This window comes from Mustela nigripes, chromosome 9, assembly GCF_022355385.1.
Source record: "Mustela nigripes isolate SB6536 chromosome 9, MUSNIG.SB6536, whole genome shotgun sequence".
Taxonomy (NCBI): Eukaryota; Metazoa; Chordata; class Mammalia; order Carnivora; family Mustelidae; genus Mustela; species Mustela nigripes.
This window is the reverse complement of record NC_081565.1, coordinates 86586975-86605708: the sequence shown is the minus strand read 5'-3', so window position 1 is coordinate 86605708 and position 18734 is coordinate 86586975. Positions and strand designations below refer to the sequence as shown.

The 18734-nt window shown below is 44.2% G+C and overlaps 1 protein-coding gene across 3 annotated transcripts in view; it reads right to left on the bottom strand.

Annotated features, from left to right (window-relative positions):
- Positions 1-12626: 12626 nt before the first annotated feature.
- PDCD1LG2 (programmed cell death 1 ligand 2) overlaps positions 12627-18734 on the bottom strand; it is a 60549-nt gene continuing 54441 nt past the window's right edge. For 2 of the 3 annotated variants that reach the window (XR_009406340.1, XM_059411996.1), the window contains one exon: positions 12628-18730. Coding sequence is in view for 1 of the 3 variants with exons in the window: in XM_059411996.1 (XP_059267979.1) it covers positions 18725-18730 (6 nt within the window). In the remaining 2 variants the exon portion in view is untranslated. Of the gene's footprint in view, positions 18731-18734 lie in introns of all 3 variants that reach the window. The other variant, XR_009406341.1, reaches the window with a different exon arrangement.

Here is an 18734-nt window from a genome sequence, read left to right as displayed (position 1 = left end):
CTGCATACTTCAAAAGCTCCTCTGTGTGGGTCTGACTTCCAGTCATTCTGAAAGTGGCTGCGAGTGAGATTTCTCCCCTTGGAACACTGATAGGCCTTGGAACACTGTTAACAGCAGAGACTTATCAAAAATAAACCAGGCCGTTTAGATAATCATAAAGGTTCAAGCGACAACTGAGAACTAGGACAAGGGTGAATAAGAAGATTCATCACTCCCACAAGGCTGTTCCTTCAACCCTGAAAGAGGCAGCTGTTTCAGCTATTCTGCAGAAACACAGCATCAGGCAAAATGAAGAAACAGAGAAGCCATTCTAAATGAGAGAGAAAGACAAAACCTCAGGAAAAGACCTTAACGATAGGGCTGTAAGTGGTCTGCCTGAGAAAGATCCCAAGCCCTAGCCATGATAGTGCTTGCTGAGCCCAGGAGAAGGGATGAACAGAGCAAGGACTTCAAGAGGGAGACCAAACAAAGAGAAGAAAACAACAAGCAGAAGTCACAGAGCTGGAGAGTACAATAACTGAGCACAGCAGACTGGATGAAACAGAACAGACCAGTGAGTTGGAGGACAAGACACGGAAACCCACTGAGACAGAGCAGCAAAAAGTAAAAAGAACTTTAAAAAAATGAAAAAAACAACAACCCCCCCCAAAAAAGAAAAAACAACAAACCTCAGAGACCTTGAGGAGAAGAGGGAGGGGGAGCGAGAAAGGAAATGTATATATCCACGAAGATACCACATGCGTCAATGGATAGGTCATGCACTGACAGAATATTAATAAAGAAACATCAGCTTTAAACATTGCGTTAGACTGGATGGACTTCAGAGATACATAAAGAACATTCTATCCAAAAGCAGAATTCACATTCTCAATTACACATGGAACAATCTCCAGGACAGATCACCTGTTCGGCAAAACAAAACAAATTTAAGAAGACTGAAATTTTGTCAAGCATCTTTCCCAACCACAATGGTGAGAAACCAGAAATTGATCAGAAGAAGGAAGCTGGGAAATCCACAAATATGAGGAGATTAAACACTGTGCTACTGAGCAACCACTGGGCCATCAAAGAAATTAAAAGGAGAAATTAAAAAATACCCAGAGATAGATGAAAACAGAAAAATGACACACTAAAATCTATGGGATGCAGCAAGAGTTTCTAGGAGGGAAGTTCATGGCAACACCAGTCTGCCTCAAGAAACAAGAAAAATCTTGAAGAAACAACCTAACCTTACACTTAAAGAACTAGAAAATGAAGAACAAATGGAACCCAAAGTTAGCAGAAGGAAGGAAATAGTAAAGACCAGAATGGAAATAAATGAAATAGAGGCTAAAAAATCATAGAAAAGATCCGCAAAACCAAGAGCTGGTTCTTTGGAAATTGACAGAAGCTGTTAGCTAGACTTACCACGAGAAGAGAGAGGGTCGAATAAAATCAGGAATGAAAGACCAGTTATACCTGACATCACAGAAATACAAAGGATTGTAAGTGATGGCTACGTCAACACATTAGACAACCTAGAAACATACAATCTTTCAAGACTGAATCAGGAAGAAAGAAAAAAATCTGGACTGATTACTAGAAAGGAGATTGAATCAGTAATCAAAAATCTCCCAATGGACAAAAGTCCAGGACAGGACAGCTTCACCGGTGAATTCTACCAAGTAGTGGAAGAATATTTCACATCTAGCCTTCCCCAGGAGAAGTTACACGTGAGCTGAGCTATGAAGGAGCTCATCCAGGGAAGGGGCTGAAGAGCAGAGGGAGGACGGACAAAGCCACCCAGATGTGAAGAACCTGGCACGTCTGGGACTCTGCAAGTCACCGATGATGTCCAGAGTGTCCAGCAGGTGCACGAGGATGGGGCGGGCTTCTCAAGAATTAAAGCTGCAAGACACTTTTGGCAAATAATCTGAGCTAGGACCTAAACAAACCCAATCAAACCAAACCCAGACTCAGATACAGAGAGCAGGTTGAGTGTTGCTGGAGGGGAGGGGGTTAGGGTGAGGCAAAATGGGAGAAGGGGATCAAAAGGTATAAGATTCCAGGGGCACTTGGGTGGCTAAGTGAGTTAAACCTCTGCCTTCGGTTCAGGTCATGATCCCAGGGTTCTGGGATTGAGCCCGCATTGGGCTCTCTGCTTGGCGGGGAGCCTGCTTCCTTCCGCCCTCTCTGCCTACTTGTGATCTCTGTCTGTCAAATAAATAAATAAAATCTTTTAAAAAAAGTACAAGCTTCCAGTTATAAAATAAGCAAGTTCTAGGGATGTAATGTATAACATGGGGCATGTAGTTAATAACATTGTATTTAAAAAATAACTATTAACTTCATATGGTGACAGATGGTAACTGGTTTATGAAGGTGAACATTTTGCTGCATATACAAATGTCAAGTCACCATGTTGTGCACCGGAAAGTGATGTAATATTGTATGTCCAGTATACTTCATTAATGATATGGTAAAGCTCTCCAGAGGTTCAAAGGTGCATTAAAGTTCGAGGAGCACTGGTTTAGGAAAGGGCTGCTAAGAACTAAGGGTTTGTTTTGAAGGCATGTTCTCTAGATATTGTCTATGGTCCATCCCTTTACAATGTCACAAATCTAGTGTCAGTGGATTTCCCATCCGGGTGCTTCGGTGATATTAGCTACAGTTCAGTCATGGATAACAGGGCCTGAAGAATTTAACTCTCCCGGAAGCCCCAGTAAATTGAAACAGAAGGAAGAGAATGCAGGCTTCTTGGCTCACCTTTTCCTTTTCCTTTTGCCCGAACTACCCAGGTTGCTTTATCTTGAGCCTTTGCCTGGGAGGTGTGGAAGTGGACACCTAAGTCTTGCCAGCACTAAGGATGGACCGATGGAGAAGCCTTCGGCCTGGAGGTGATGTCTGTGCACCATCCTGGAGCCAGTGGAAAAAATGGAAATAACCCTACGAAAGATCCTAGGAGGAAAGGCAGGCGAGTGTCCTCTGTACCCAGCTCTCATCTCTTCCACCTTTTCTCTTTGCCCCATTCATTCATTCATTCATTCATGCAATCGTTCAATTAGTATAAGTAGATATTGAGCACCTGCTGTTTGTCAGGCACTGATATCTTCGCATTCCTAGTCACTACAGAGCTCTCTGCACACTTGTTCAGGTCTCCTGAGAAATCCCTCTCCAGAGCTTCTGCTGTCTTTCCTGTGCTAGACTTTTCTCCTTCCAGCCGCAGGTGGCTCATGGGAGCCAAAGAACCGCTTGAAGCTGGAAGGCTCTGGGGTTTTTGTTCTATGCTCAGTCCTCTCCATGGGGGCTGCCCTGATTCTTTTTCTCCAAGAGGAATCCTGAGGCGGGGGTGGGGTGAGGGGTGGAAATCCAGGCTCAAATGAGGTTTCAGCCCCTGTGGGAGGTTATTCCTGCAATTGGCTGAGGGACTGGCTCTGGTTTTTCTGTGTTTTGGCCACTGAGGGGTAAGAGTGGGATGTGTGGGGAAACATAGACTCATTTCCCTCAAAAGAAGAGTGGGTTGAAGAGTAAATTTGAGGTGCACAGGAGGGAACTTTGGAGAGGTGAAGCAAAAGAGAAGTTATATTCTTCCCCCAAACTGTTTCTGGGAATTCAGCATAGAAATCCCTTAAGGTCATCACAGTCTCATCACTCAGTGATGAAAAATCATGTTACCATAAAATAGAGTTGACAAAGGAAAGGTGTAGTTGGTGGTAGGATGGTATTTGCGTTGGCTTTTAAATTGAATTGTGCAATGTGACTGCAGAAAGGCCAAGTCAGGTGCTTACCCTGGGCTGGTAGCTTTGCTTACGTGATCTCTCTACCTCCTTCCCACAGGTAGCCAGTTCCTCTAAACCCGTGGGTGCGGGGTAGCCAAAGGGGAAGGCAGGGGAAGAAACATGCAAATAGCAAAGTCCTACCCTAGAACCTCCAGGGGCAGCTTTAATTTTCAAGATAAAAAATAACAGTTGGGCTCAGTTATACAGGAATCGCTGAAAAGAAAATACGGTCTAGAGCTCTTCATCTCTCTATTTCCTTCAGAACATCTGTAGCCATTGAAGATTGCTTTAGGCAGGCCTTTGGGTTGCTTGAAATAAAACAAGAAAAAAAAAGACAAAAAGAGGAAGAAAGTAATCTGCAATTAATTGATAGGTGCAGACCACCTCGAGGGTCAAGTGGTGGGATTTATCTTGGAAGGAACTGAGGTCAGCTGTTCTAATTCAGAGTGAGATGGTAACCGTTCTTCGCCAAGTGTGGTCTGTGTCTCCAAGTGTGGACCCCCCCCCCCCCCCAAAGGATCCCTGGTCTGCAAAGACCTGTGTAGCCAGTGCTTCCTGAGTGTGACCAGAGGGACGGCAGTGATTATCAAACGGCAGAACACAAATGTGCCTTTACACATAAACACGGTTTTGCTTGGGAAGCAGGATGGTTTTTCAGCTTCGACTGTTGGGGCCAGACGACTAGAACAACGGGTATTGGGAAACAATGGATTGGTGTCGCTCTCCCAGGCAACTGCTGGATGTCCTGGCTGGACACATGTGGTGGTCCCTTGACTCCTCGCGACCAGAGAAGGTTAGTCGAGTTTGCTGATGATGGACCTGAAACTGCCTTTCGCCACTTCTTTTTCCTTTGTGGCAGTTGGCTGAGTGGAGAGGAAGTGTCTGAACTTGAACCCGGGCAGCTTGGTTTCAGTTACAACCGGAAGTGAGTGTCCAATGGAGAGAAAATCACTTATGTGTGCGTAGAAGTAGTGAACGTATCTCCCAGTTCATTGTACTTCTTAATTATGTCTTGCTTAGATGAACTCCAAAGTACATTTTCCTCTGCGGTTTGTGTAAGAAATTTGGGAGTTAGAGAGCAATGTATTTGGGCCCCAGGACTACTGCCTAGTTGACAGTTGCATTACTTTGGACATGGGGCCCTCAGCTTCCATTTCTCAACAGAAAAATGAGGATAATCCTATTTATCTCTCCAAATTGTTCGAAGGGGTTAAATTTAGTGGTATACGCAGAGCAGCCCACACAGTGCTTAGCACAGCAGGACCTCCCTGTGGGTTCCTTCCTTCTTCACTTTCACTTGGGCACCAACTAACCAAAGCTCAGTGAATGATTCCCACTAGGATGCTCATTTGTCTCAAAACCTACATTGTGAGACAACAGAGTCTGCTCAACTAGCAGTGAAAAGCCTGGGGTTATCAGGAAATAAGCTCTTAACAGAATACCACCCTATGTAATGAGGCAGCCCAGCTTAAACTGGGGGCCAATATTTCATGACATCTTAATTGCTGGAAATAGGAAGTTGGGGTGTGGCAATAGAGAGAAGCTGCTATTTCTTCTTTCTTTCTTTTTCTTTTATTTATTTATTTTGAAGCTGCTATTTCTAAGTTGCCAGATTTTTTTTTTCCCCAGAAAGAACATTTTATTTTTATTAAAGATTTTATTTATTTATTTGACAGAGAGAGAGAGATCACAAGTAGGCAGAGAGGCAGGCAGAGAGAGAGATGAAGAAGCAGACTCCCTGCCGAGCAGAGAGCCCGATGAGGGACTCGATCCCAGGACCCTGAGATCATGACCTGAGTTGAAGGCAGCGGCTTAACCCACTGAGCCACCCAGGCGCCCTAGAAAGAACATTTTAAATTTACCTTTGAGGTTGATTCTTTCGGGGCAGGGGAGACTTAATAATTAGTTTAATCACATAAATGTAAAACCAAGATCCTAACTGGAATGGCTTTGGCTATTTGGTTACATACTAATGGGGGTGAGTACTAAGTATGTTATCCTTACTCCTCTCAACAATGCTGGGGGGCGGGAGATTGGTTATCTGACCTGTGAGGAAACAGGCTCAAACAGGCTCAGACAGCCAGCCTGTGGGTGTGTCCCTAATCAGTGGCAGAGCAGTTTCACTCAGGCCTTTATCTATAGGTCTCAAGGCAAGCTGGTAAAGGTCATATAAACCCAACTAGGAAACTTTATGAAATCTGTCTCCATTTCCCCCTTTCCCCATGAGCTTTTGCCAGTGCCTCCCCAAGGTGGTGTATCTCTGCTGAAGTTAGCTGCTGTTAGTGAGGGCGAGTTTCATTATCCCCCAGTGTTTTGCGGTGAAAAGTCTGCTTTTACAGCATGCTATGTCTCTCATCTGCCTTCCTCTGCCTGAGACACCAAAAGAAAGTCCTGAGGAATTCTAGCTCCCCAGCCTTACTGGTGTTGCCAGGGGAGCAGGGGTTGGGGTTGGGGGGGTGGGCAGTGGTGGCTCCTTAATTCCTAAAGGACTGCCTGAAAACATAAAACCCTACAGAAAAATTTATGGCCCCAGCTCCTGACTGAGAGGTTTTGTTGGACATCCCTCCAGTTCTTCCAGGATCCCTGTTCCCTCCCTGGGTGTACTGTCCTCCATTGACCAAACCAGCGGTTTCTAACCAACCCCTCTCCACCGCCTTCATGACTGCAGGATAAAGGCCCCGTCGTGGGTTAACCAACAACACATACCCCAACTGCTTTCCCCATTTGAGTCATCTTATGACATCTTTCCTTGTATATAGTAAACAACTATTTAAAAGGTCAGAAAGACGACTTCTATGATCTGCAAGTCCCTTGAGGACAAGAACGATGTCTTACTATCTCTGTCTCCCTTGTGCCTAGTATATAGTGCTTAGCACCAAATCTGTGGTAAATACATGAAAAAGATAACAGTGTGGTTTTCCCATGACGACATCTTCCAAGGAGAGCCCTGGACCCTACATTTCTAAAAATGGCCCTTTCTCCCAAGTCTTAGTTTGTTTGTTGCCTTGGTTGAGTTAATCAGTAGCTCCTAGGGAGCTTCTTGAAGTCTAAAAAGGCTTTGAGGCCTAAAGGGGAAATAATCTCGGAAGGTGAGTGCTCAGACAGAAAGATGGAGACGTGCAGGTGGTGTAGGTATAGTGGGAAGGACCAGGACTTCCCGGGATCCTTCTTCACGCGCCCAGACACAACCACTTCCTTTGCCTGCAGTGACTGATCCTATCTGAATGCAGGTCTCTGAGGTATTAGGACACCTGCCTAGCGCCTTAAAACCAAGCCCTCGGCTCTTCCTCAATCCTGATGTTATCCTCCAGGTAAAAGGCAGGTATTTCCCACCCTTGAATTAGTCTTTCATTGTGTCATTAGCCTCACTCTGCTCCTAGACACAAGGAGTGTTGAAAACAGGATGTTTGAGTTTACAAACAGAGTTTAGAGGGAAAAGGTAAGAATACTGAGAAAGGAATATGGCTGGGCGCCTGGGTGGCTCAGTCAATTAAGTGTCTGCCTTCTGCTCAGGTCATGATCCCAGGGTCCTGGGGTCAAGTTCTGCGTTGGGCTCCCTGCTTGGTAGAAAGCCTGCTTTTCCTTCTCCCTGTCTGCAGCTCCCCCCTGCTTGTGCTCTCTACCTCTCCCTTTCTGTGCCAAAAAAAAAAAAAAGAAAAAGAAAAAGAAAAAAAAGGACTGTGGCAAGTTGACCTAGTTCTCAAGGAACCATGCCAATGAGGTACGGAAACTGGGCTCATCTGATGATAGATTGGTTAGAATATCTTGGTAGAGGAAAGTTCATTTGAGGATAAGATCTTGAGAGTCATGCTGCTGATGCAAGATCCCAGTCTGTGGTATCACTGTGAAACAGAAGTGAAACTCTACCCTAGAACCAATGCATCAGACAGGGGAGAGCTGGAATCCATCTCAGTCTACCATCACTCCCCCAGCTCCCACCTGACCCTGAAGGAAGTTGAGAGACTAGTTCGAACAGTTACAGATCTTAGGATAAAAAGGAGACCTTATGAGTATAGCTCCTTCGGGAACGTAGTTCCAGGATGTGTGAATATTTCTAACAACTGGGAGATGAACTTTGGTGAGTAGCTCTAGTTGTTAGTGAGTTCTTGCCAGTTCTAGGTCAAACTCTACTTCAGTTTAACTCATACCTCTTGAACTCGGCTTTCATATTTTCCCTTGATAATTCTTATCAAGGGAGAAATACACCCAACTCCCTTATGTATTCCTAATCGACAATGTTTTCCAGCCCTGTCACTGTTTTGGGTGTCCCACTCCAGATCTATTCCCATCAATCAATGTCCCAGTTAAGTAGGGCCGAGAATAGAACAAAACACCCTAGATGTAGGTTGGTCTAGACTGAGAAGTTGCATCAAAACTATTTGTTCACAATCCTAAACAGTATCCTGCTATCAGATGTGTTCAAGTTCTTAGCTTTTTAGCAGTTGGATTTCAATTCAACCCCCATTTGTGGTTATGGCACATTTGTACTTTATGAATATGATGTTACTCATCATTTTTCATTATGTCCTGAGATTTTTTTCCACATTCACTGCTATCAAAGCAAGCTTCTTCCACCTTCGGTGCCCACACACCTGAAAGAAAGACTTCATACTCCATCTCCTTGGTCTTGACTTAGGCTGGGATCTTAAATTAGAAAACTCTTTTTTTTTTTTTTTTTAAAGATTTTAATCATTTATTTGACAGACAAAGATCACAAGCAGGCAGAGAGGCAGGCAGAGAGAGAGGGGAGGAAGCAGGCTCCCCGTGGAGCAAAGAGCCAGATGCGGGACTCGATCCCAGGACCCTGGGATAATGACCTGAGCCGAAGGCAGAGGCTTTAACCCACTGAGCCACCCAGTTGCCCCAAATTAGAAAACTCTTGCTTACCTGACTGATTATTCTCTCTGCTTTTTTAGTCTTCGGACAGCACAGGCTCACCTTCTTGTCCTTATGTGGGTTGCTAATTAAGACAGAGGTAAACAGAAAAAAAGACAATTTTTAAAAATAGATGCTTTGTCAGTCTGAGCTCTTTCCCCAGCCATATTCATTGATGTGTATGCATATCAATGCAACTCTTTGTATGTGCTGGAATGAAAATGAAGATGTTCTGTGTTTATGGCCTCTCCTTGAGCTATTCAACTGGTAACCCTACTTAAAAAGAAATGGGCAAGTTACTCTCCTTCTCCAAACCTGGTTTGCCCTAGCAGTAGATGAGAATCTTTGCACTATTTGCTTTACCACTTGTCAGGAAGGCTCAACTAGATATTTGAAAATGCTTTGCAAATCTTAATGAGCCACGGAAATCGAAATGATGGTAATATTACTATTCTCGAGTCCAGTTGGTTCAGGCTCTATTTGTTTCCTTCTCAAACCTGTTTGCAATGCTGGAGAGCTATAAGTTCCCGACAAAACACCGTGATCGGATTTCTGATGGGTTCCTGCCTCCCTGTCAGACCCGCCTCCCCTGACGCCTCACTTGGATCCATACTCAGATGATGATTCACTTGTTTCCTCCTGTTGCCGTTTTCAGATTCTGTCAGGGCTTGTGGCATGACTTCCGGTTCCCAGGTGACAATTCCAGCTCTGGATGGACTCCTCAGCTCCGGGCCCAGCTGCCAACACCCTGGGGCCCCGAGTTCGTGAGAGGCATGGTGAAGGGACTGAATGAAAGATGAGTGATGGCTGCCTTCAGACCCATGTCCGCCCCTTCACCTGTGTTTTTGGTTTCTTGTGGACAGACAGAAAGACAGATAAATAGATCCACAGATAGGTAGATCAAATGAAATGCCAGATACAAAAGCAAATATTACACGTTCTTATACATTTTGCCCTCATTCAGGACTGATTTTCAGCAGATACTGGATACTAGATAGAACTAGTATACAGATACTAGATAGAACTATCTAGATAGAAAATAGTCACTGTCCCAAGCACCCTGAGTGACCCCCACCATCCTGACCCTCTTGCTGCTTCCCCAGGTTCCCCAGATATCCCCGGCCACCACTCAACAACCACCCTCCAGAGGCTTCCCCAGCCTGTGGTCCATCACCACTGCTGGGCGGGTCCGCGAAGTTTGCGAGTATCAGCCTTGCCTCCACTACTGATCTATTCCTTACTTGTCACTAAAAATCTTCTAGGCCCGTACATTTCTCATTCCCTCCCTAGTCTTGTGCTTTTCCCTCCCACCCACTCCAATTCCTTGAGTCTTATGGTCTGTTTCCTCTCATCACTTAACTGTGAGTGGCCTTGCTTTTTTTTTTTTCTAATCATGTTGTTAGTCACTATACAGTACATCATTAGTTTTGTTTTGTTTTTTAAGTTTTTATTTATTTATTTGACAGAGAGAAATTACAACTACACTGAGAGGCAGAGAGAGAGAAGGAAGCAGGCTCCCTGCCGAGCAGAGAGCCCGATGCGGGACTCGATCCCAGGACCCTGAGATCATGACCTGAGCCGAAGGCAGTGGCTTAACCCACTGAGCCACCCAGGCGCCCCACATCATTAGTTTTTGATGCAGCGTTCTGTGATTCGTTGTTTGTGTATAACACCCAGCCAATAGGTGGCTTTGCTGTTTCTACAACTTTTCCCGTGTGGATCTCTCCAGCCCCTTGAGAATCCCTGAAGCGCGGTTTATCTCCTAGAGAACGTGCGCCTCACATCTCACATGGTGCTGACTTGGCAGAGGGGGGGTGGTCTAAGACCCCAACATGGACTCTGATGGGTCCCTGGGACTAGACCAGCAGCCTTCCCCCCAAGATGGCCCTGAAAGGGAGAAGATGTTGTTGGGGAGTCCAATGAACCCCTAATCTCACTGATGAACACTCAGAAAAGTGCAGTGTCTGGCAGCCTGGGCTTGAACTTTTCTTCTTTTTTTAGTGTTCAGCATTTCATTAGTGGCCTATATATAACACCCAATGCTCATCACCACACGTGCCCTCCTTAATGCCTGTCACTCGGTCACCCCATCCCCCCGCCCACCTCCCTCTGTAACCCTCAGTTTGGGGTTACATAAGATCATGAGAGACTCTGGACTCGGGCTCGAACTTTTCATTTCACCTCTCAGGGGGACCGAGCTGGAGATGGTGGGACCGGCATTTCCCGGAACATCTTCCAAACGTCACATTCCAGCACCTAACACACACGGTTCTCCCCTTCTCTTCATTTTTAGACAAGAACTCAAACGATGTGTGTGTTTTGGAAAGGCCCCTCTCACTCCCCACCTCTGACCTGCCTGCCCCCAGGAGGGTGTTCTGAGGTCAAGTCCCCAGGGCGCAACGGGGAGCACGAAACGTGGAGCAGAAGGGAGGCGCTCACCCATCACATGTGTGTGTCACACGGTCTGTCACAGTCCCGTCATGCGCTGTGTGCAGAGGCCGGCGCCACACCTGACTGAGCGGGCAGGATGCTGGCAACCTTCGCGCCTCTGCGCACTTTCACTTAGTCAACTTTTCTTTTAGTTTCTTTTGAGTGTTTCTTAAAAATATGGGTGAAAATGTGCACCTGACATGAGGGAAAAAATAGGGGCTGTGCTCATAAAATTGTTGCCAAAAATACTATAATATTTGCCATTCATGCGACCTTTTAATTTTTGAGAGATAAACACTGAAACTCTAAAATTATTTATTTATTTGAGAGAAAGAGAGCACGAGCAGGAAGAAGGGCAGAGGCTGAGGGAGAAGCAGGCTCCTCACTGAGCAGAGAGCCCGATGTGGGGCTGGATCTCAGGACTCTGGGATCCTGACCTGAGCTGAAGGCAGAGGCTTAATTGACTGAGCCACCCAGGCGCTCCTAAAATTTCAAAATATTAAAAAAAAAAATCTTTTAAATTTAAATGAAATGATTTAATTTAAAACATTAATTTTATTGTTTTTTCAGATTTAAAATATAAAATGTTGGGATGTCTGGGTGGCTCAGTGTGTTAGGCATCTGCCTTTGGCTCAGGCCATGGTCCCAGGGTCCTGAGGTCCAGCCCCACATCAGGCTCCCTGCTCAGCGGGGGGGCCTGCTTCTCCCTCAGCTTGCTGCTCCCCCTGCTTGTGTTCTCTCTGTCTCTCTCTGGCACATAAAACAAACAAATAAATAAATAAAATGTAAAACGTGTTTCTTAAAACCTTCCAAATATAGGAAGAATATAAAGAAAATAAAAATTGGCCATAATCTCACCACGCTGACAGAGACAGAGACTGTTATTCCCATTCTCATTCTCATTTCACAGGTGAGACAGCACAGGAGAGGAGGAAGGAAAAAAAGGAAGGAATATAGGATTTTGGATTTTCTTCCCAAACGTGCTAAAAGCAGGACTTTGTGGAAGTGAACTTCATATTTTTTTGTTGCTATATAAAATTCCTTAGTTTCAGGTATACAACATAGTGATTCGACATGTACGTACTTTGTGAAAGGATCACAATAAGTCTAGTCACCGTCTGCCACTGTACAGAATTATTACCCTACTATTGACAATATTCCCTATGCTGTGACTTATTTATTTGATAACCGGAAGCTTACACCCCTTCCACCCCTGCCCCTATTTTGCCCACCCCTCACTCCTCCCCTTGTCCCCACCAGTTTGTTCTCTGTAACTATGAGACTCTTTCTCTTTTATTGTTTGCTCATTTGTTTTGTTTAGAATCCACATATAAGTAAACTCGTAGTTCTCAAAATCTCTGATAGAAATGACCGATATTTCATATTTCTAATAATACACTGCCGGAAGTATCACTGCTATTTCCAAGTATCACCGTGTTTCAACGGTCAATAAGCAGAGCGAGCTCTGGTTTCCATATCACGATATATATCTATATTTTAACATGGAATGCTTTGCAGAATTGTGTGCACAGGGCCATGTTAACATTCTATCTTTCCAGTTTTAGTATAGGTGTTGCCAAAGGGAACACTTAAAATAATACTTTGCAAAAGTGCTGTACAATACCAAAAATTTTTGTAAAATAGAGAAAACTATATCACAACAACTATTCCATATTTCCATATGATCTTTATAACTGTCATTTTATGCATTCCAAATACAAATTACTATGAGTAACTCACTTGTATTTTGTTTGGTGGGTTATTTCCAGTTTGGGGCCACTCAGATAAGATAGTAATTAGTACATTTTTTCATATAAGACACATTTTACTTCAGTCTGTGGATTCCTTTCAAAAAATCATTAGAATGGTATTTTGGGGTAAAAGTATAAACCTAGACATGGTTCTTGCTACATATCCAAGCATATTTTTTTTTAGTTCATTTTTAAAAAAAAACTTTAACTGAGCATAGTTATATACTTTGCTTTTTTTTTTTTCCTTACTCAGTGTTATGGCAAAGCTTTTTTTCTAAAAAAATCACACATTTTGGGGCGCCTGGGTAACCCAGTGGGTAAAGCATCTGCTTTTGGCTCAGGTCTTGATCCCAGGATCCTGGGATGGAGTCCCACATCAGGTTTCCTGCTCTGTGGAGAACCTGCTTCTCCCTCTCCCTCTGCCTGTCTCTCCCTCTTCTTGTGCACGCTCTCTCTCTCTGTCAAGTAAATAAATGAAATCTTTAAAAAAAACCCACATATTTATATTTGCCATGAAAGTCTCTATATCTTTAGCTTTCTATATCTTTTTGGATTATTTCAGATTTATAGAGTATAATTACTTAAACAAATGGTATGACAAATTGCATGGTTTGTACTGATCTACATGACCACTAACAATTTATGAGTCCACCAATTTAACAACACATTCTGGAGCAGTGTATGTTATCAATAAAAAGGATTTGCCTGGGTGGCTCAGTCAGTTGAGGATCTGCCTTCAGCTCAGGTCATGATCCCAGGGTCCTGGGATCAAGCCCCAAGCAGGCTCTCTGCTCAGCAGGGGGCCTGCTCCTACCCTCTCCCAGTTCCCCTGCTTGTGTTCCCTCTCTCACTGTCTCTCTCTGTCAGATAAATAAATAAAATCTTAAAAAAAAAAAAAGAATTTGCCAATGTTATGACTGAAAATGCTTCCTTAAATTTTGTTTTGATTTAAACTTTAAATTACCTGTAAGTTGAGCATTTCATGTGCTGAGTTTTAAAGCAAAGGGGATCAAGACACTGGGGAGTTGCCTGATTTGACCAGCAGTCTGATTACATTTCTTTTCTCTTTTTTCTTTTTAACCACCCCCCCCCACCACCTTTTCTTAAGCCTGGTTATATCATTGTTCAATCTGTACAACCCGGAATTCTGGGCATTAGTTGCTTCCTTGGTACTTCTTGTAGCTGTTCTGTTTTAACATGGAATTCTATTTTTATAGGACAAACAGAACTGAGAGGAAAACATGCTATTTGGAGCTTACTTCCCCTAAGAGGAGCCTGCTGTTGAGAATACAAAGTCGTGTTTGACAATAGATCGACAAAAGGTAAGCGGAGGGAAGAGAGGGTTGAAAGAAACTGGATCCTGATGTTAATGTTAGACCCTGGTGCCCGCCCACACCTTTGGCTGTTTGGTGACATAAGCCAGTGCATTCTGTTTTTGTTTTTGTTTTTGTTTTTGTTTTTTAATATAAGCCCATTTGCATCAGGTTTTCTTTCACTTGCAACCAAATGATGCAACTGATACAACTTCTTCTACAAAATGCATTTAAAAATTAATTTATTTTATTCTATGTTCTTGGCCAAAGCAGTTCCCTATTGCTATCTTCTTGTCCAGTTAATCAATAAACATATGTTAGGCTCTTGTTATATGGGCAAATGCCACAAAGTTTAAGAACGTTCCTTGTGCTGCAGTGTAACTGGAATCCATTGCTTCTGTGCTTTCCTCTCTCAGGGAATATATCTCCATTTACCTAGATAGCTTTTGGCTCAGGAACTGGTTCGTTCTTTACCTCCTGTTCTCAGTTCTAAACCTACCTTCCTTCCAGGAAGGGGCTGGAATTCAGCAAACTGTATCTACCAGATTCCCTTGCCAGCTGACTTCCCGGGAAGTTCAATAGATAGGAGGCCCAAGGGCATGGGAATGCGGGAGGCGGAGAATTCCTTCCTGTTTCCAGTTCCTGCACTTGTCACTTTGGTAAGCAGGTCAGAAAGTTAGCTGCTGTCTGCAGCTCTAATATTTGGGTTTCTTGGCTATCTACGTTTTGCTCTTTCTACCTTCCAATATCTTTATAACCAATTCCTAATATTAAATCCACTCCACTTTCCTGACCAGACCCTGGCTGGTACAGGACTGGATACCAGGAGTAATCCTAGGAAACAGACTCTGTAAAACAGGACGCTGGGCTGGATTTGCTTCAAACTCAGAGCTGAACTCTTGACCAGCAGAAAATGGGACCAGGTAGTCAGCAAACAGTGGCTCTGGGATTCATTACACTAGGGGCTGTCCAAGCTAGGTGGAGTGTCAGCAGGACACAGGGTTTTGGAGACACACTAATGGCCCAGAGCTTACAGCTCAAAAGCTCAAATCGTTTTCAGCGCATCAGAGGGCTTCTGAGCCTGCCCTTTTAGCTCTTATTCCTTTTAGCTATAGGACAGATGTATCTAAACAATCAGACCCAAGTCCAACAGTCACAGACTGGCCAAGTCTCGCATGGGAAAGCTGAGGCAGGTCTTTAGAAGAACGGGACCCTGACGACTGAGAACAGGAATGTTGGGCGGACTTGGACGAAGCTGAAAATTTTGACTGCCCCTAATGCCTCAATATCCCTGAGCTTCCCTTGGAAGAAGCCTCTCATTTTCTATTTGATGAAACCAGACTTCCTTTGCTTGGAAACCTGTAATTAGCACAGATGAGAGAGTCCCCTTGCATGGAGATCCCCATCCTTTTCAAACCCCACTGCTCTCAGCTCTCATGGTCTTTGGGCTTTTATTTAGAGTCAGATCCCAGCATATTCAGGGGGAGAAGGGCAGAGTCTTGTTCTGGAGGAGAAGGCTTTACTCCAAAAGAATTACATGATTTTGTTAAATTTATACTAGAAGAAACCTAACTAATCTACACTGAGATGGACTCTAAGGGTACCGGACCAAGGAAAACAGAATACAACATTGGACTGGGGCTAAATGTAGGTAACCCTGATATAATCTGCTCTTCATAGGTTTTTGGACTTAATGCTTGGGTAGATTGTTCCAGCAATAGCCCCCAGGGGATCATACCATTTTGTAGATCAGGCCCTCACATAAGTCCCTCCCACATTGATTTTGGCCTAGCTATCTGACTTGCTTTGGCCACTGAGACATTAGCAACTGTGATGCAAACAGAAACCTGAAAACTACTTGCACGTTGGGATTGGCCCTCTTTTTTGCTGTTTTGGATCAGCTTCCATACTGAAAAAAAGCATGGATAGACCTCCCGAAGGTGAATGGCTCAGCCCACAGCCAGCACCAACTTCAAGACAAGTGAGTGAGGCCTCCTAAGACCAGCATTCTCCAAGCAATCTGTCAACTGATTGCAAATGTGTGAGTGGGCCCAGCTGATGCAGAAATGAGTCGCCCCCGCGGAACCCAGCTTGAATTGCTAATGTACACAATCATAAAAGCATAAGTGAGAAACATAAGTCGTAAGGTTTGTTGTACAGTGGAAGCAAGCTGAAATGAATGTAGGAGTTCCAGCAGCTGGGAGTGGTCTGTTTATTTAGTTGTTTGGCTGAAACCTGTGTTCAACAGTGACATTGAGTTAATAGAATTTCTGTGGAATAATGTACAGGAAGGATCCTAAAGGCTTAAGGAGTTAGGGATAATGGAGTAATTTATCATATGTAACCTGTGCATCTTTCCTCACCTTCAAAGGGCCCAAGGAATATTCTCTTCACCAAAGCATTGAGAAATGCATTAGTGAGGGAGCCCCAGCCACGTGGACACTTCCAGGTGGCTGTTTTCTGCATGCCAAGGGTGCTGGGAGGAGATGCTGCCCCTGAGACGGGCTTCCTGCTTTCAGTGGAGAGGATATGATCCCAGAATAGTAATCAGAATTCTCTACTTGCAGGGAATCTTCAGTGGTGGTTGGCCCTAATAAGAATGAAGTTGACGGCCAGCCTACCAAAGCATCACTTGATTTATATAATAGAAATCTGACTTGAGTTTTCACAACTGAGAGTCATAGCTTCTTCCCCAGTTCTCAGAAAGGACCCTGCAACAACGCTGCATACTATAGATCTTCCTCAAAGCCATCCCCAAAGGGATTTGAGGTCATTATGAAGGTGTCTGTGCACTGGGGGAAATGGAAATACCCAGGCTTTTCAGGGATTCCTAAACACTACTCTGAAATGATACTAATCCTTAGGAACCCTAAATGTCACTGTAGGCCGCTAGTCAAAATATGGGCTTATAGCGGTCAGAGGATGAGGAGAGTGGCCCAATCCCCACTCATTATGATCTGTGACTCACGCATTCATCAAAAATGATACTTAGGAGGACTAGTCAGCCACATGGCTGGGAACCCGTGGTACAATGACAAATTTGGAAAAAAAAAAAAAAAAAAAGGACAGACGATCACAACTATGGCTGAAATCGTATACATGTCTGGACAAGGACCAAACGCCAACAGCAAAAACGAAAATACTTGTGTTGAGCTGATGAGATCATCGGTGATTTCTGTTTGCTCGGCCTTTCTCAATTCCTCAAACTCGCCCAAATGTTATTTTTGCTTCTTTTGTAAAAGGTACTTTTTTCTTTTTTAAAGACACACAACTCCTCCAGTTCTTCTGTTTTCAAGGATTGCCATTACCTTCTTTTTAGCCAATGATATTAAGGTCACAGAAAGTAAGAATGTTACATGTAGCCGTTCTCTTCCGTATTAGGAGGCGTCTTAGAGTCAGTCGTGCCTGAGGCAGCTCACTGCAGCGTTAGTCAAATCTGCTCCCTCCTTGCCCTGCAGGAGCTCGCTGTCTAAGGGGAAGCGATCACATGCGCCCCAATCCTCATGGCTCCAGACTGAGAGAGAGATAGGCCGCGAACCTAGGACTCTGCTGAGCTCAACAGTGCACACATCTGGGTACGTCATAGGACAACTAGTGCTCCGAACTTCCCGACTGCAGCACACAGACCAAATTTAAGAGGATTCACCGGTTGTCGCAGCATGCGGTTACCGTCATCCCCCTCGACGACACATACAAGGGGCTCCCACAGCATTTCTACAGTGCCAGCCATCGAAGGTCTTGACTCGTGAGTGTCACTGTGTCACAGACAGGGACAGAGACACTGAAAGGTGGAGTTCAGAGTCAGAGAGAGGGCCAGGAAAGGAGCCTTCGATTGGGGCTTGGACCATTATGGGTACCCATCTGAAATCTTTACATGTACGGCATATTAGCGTTTTGGTTTTTTTTAATGTATGCCCTTGGCTTCTGAGGTTAAAAAATAAAACAAAACAGCATTTTTAAAAGGGAAGATGGAGTTTAAAAAAAAATCATTTAGTATGGTGCCGTTACAGGTTAAAACAAATGCTCTGTGATTTAGATCTCACAGAAATACTCAATGGCCTTTCTCCACAATTAGAGTTGTCCACTGTGTACTTAAATGCTTTCTGTTAATTAAAATGACTCAGATTCTTTCCAGATTCCACTAAGCCATACGATACGCCAATTATGGCTTGACTTTGTTTAAAGTTCTGTGAGTTCATGGACTCAATAGGCTTTTCTGGAATCAAGAAGAAACTGCTGATAAAAATAACTATTGGCAATGGGTCCATTTCTGCAACTGAAAATTTCCACTCATCTCTGTTTCTGGAAATCACTCTGGAAAAGCAGGGGGCAGAAATTCCCTTTGTTTTCAGCCTGGCAGCAAGAAGGAGCCTCAGAACACTCATTGGGGTCTATGATCCAGGGTGGTCATTTCCTAAAGTGCTATCGTGCTTTGCTTAGAGTCACAGGCTGTGGAGGTGAGCGCCTGGATCTGGGAGGGGTGGGTGCCTGGCTTCCTCTGAGCACACGTAGCTAGGTGCTGCCTCTCTCTTGTTCAGAGTCCAGAAGCTTCTTAAGGATGTCCCATCAGGTCACCCCAGCTCCTGAAACCACAGGTTCAAATCTGG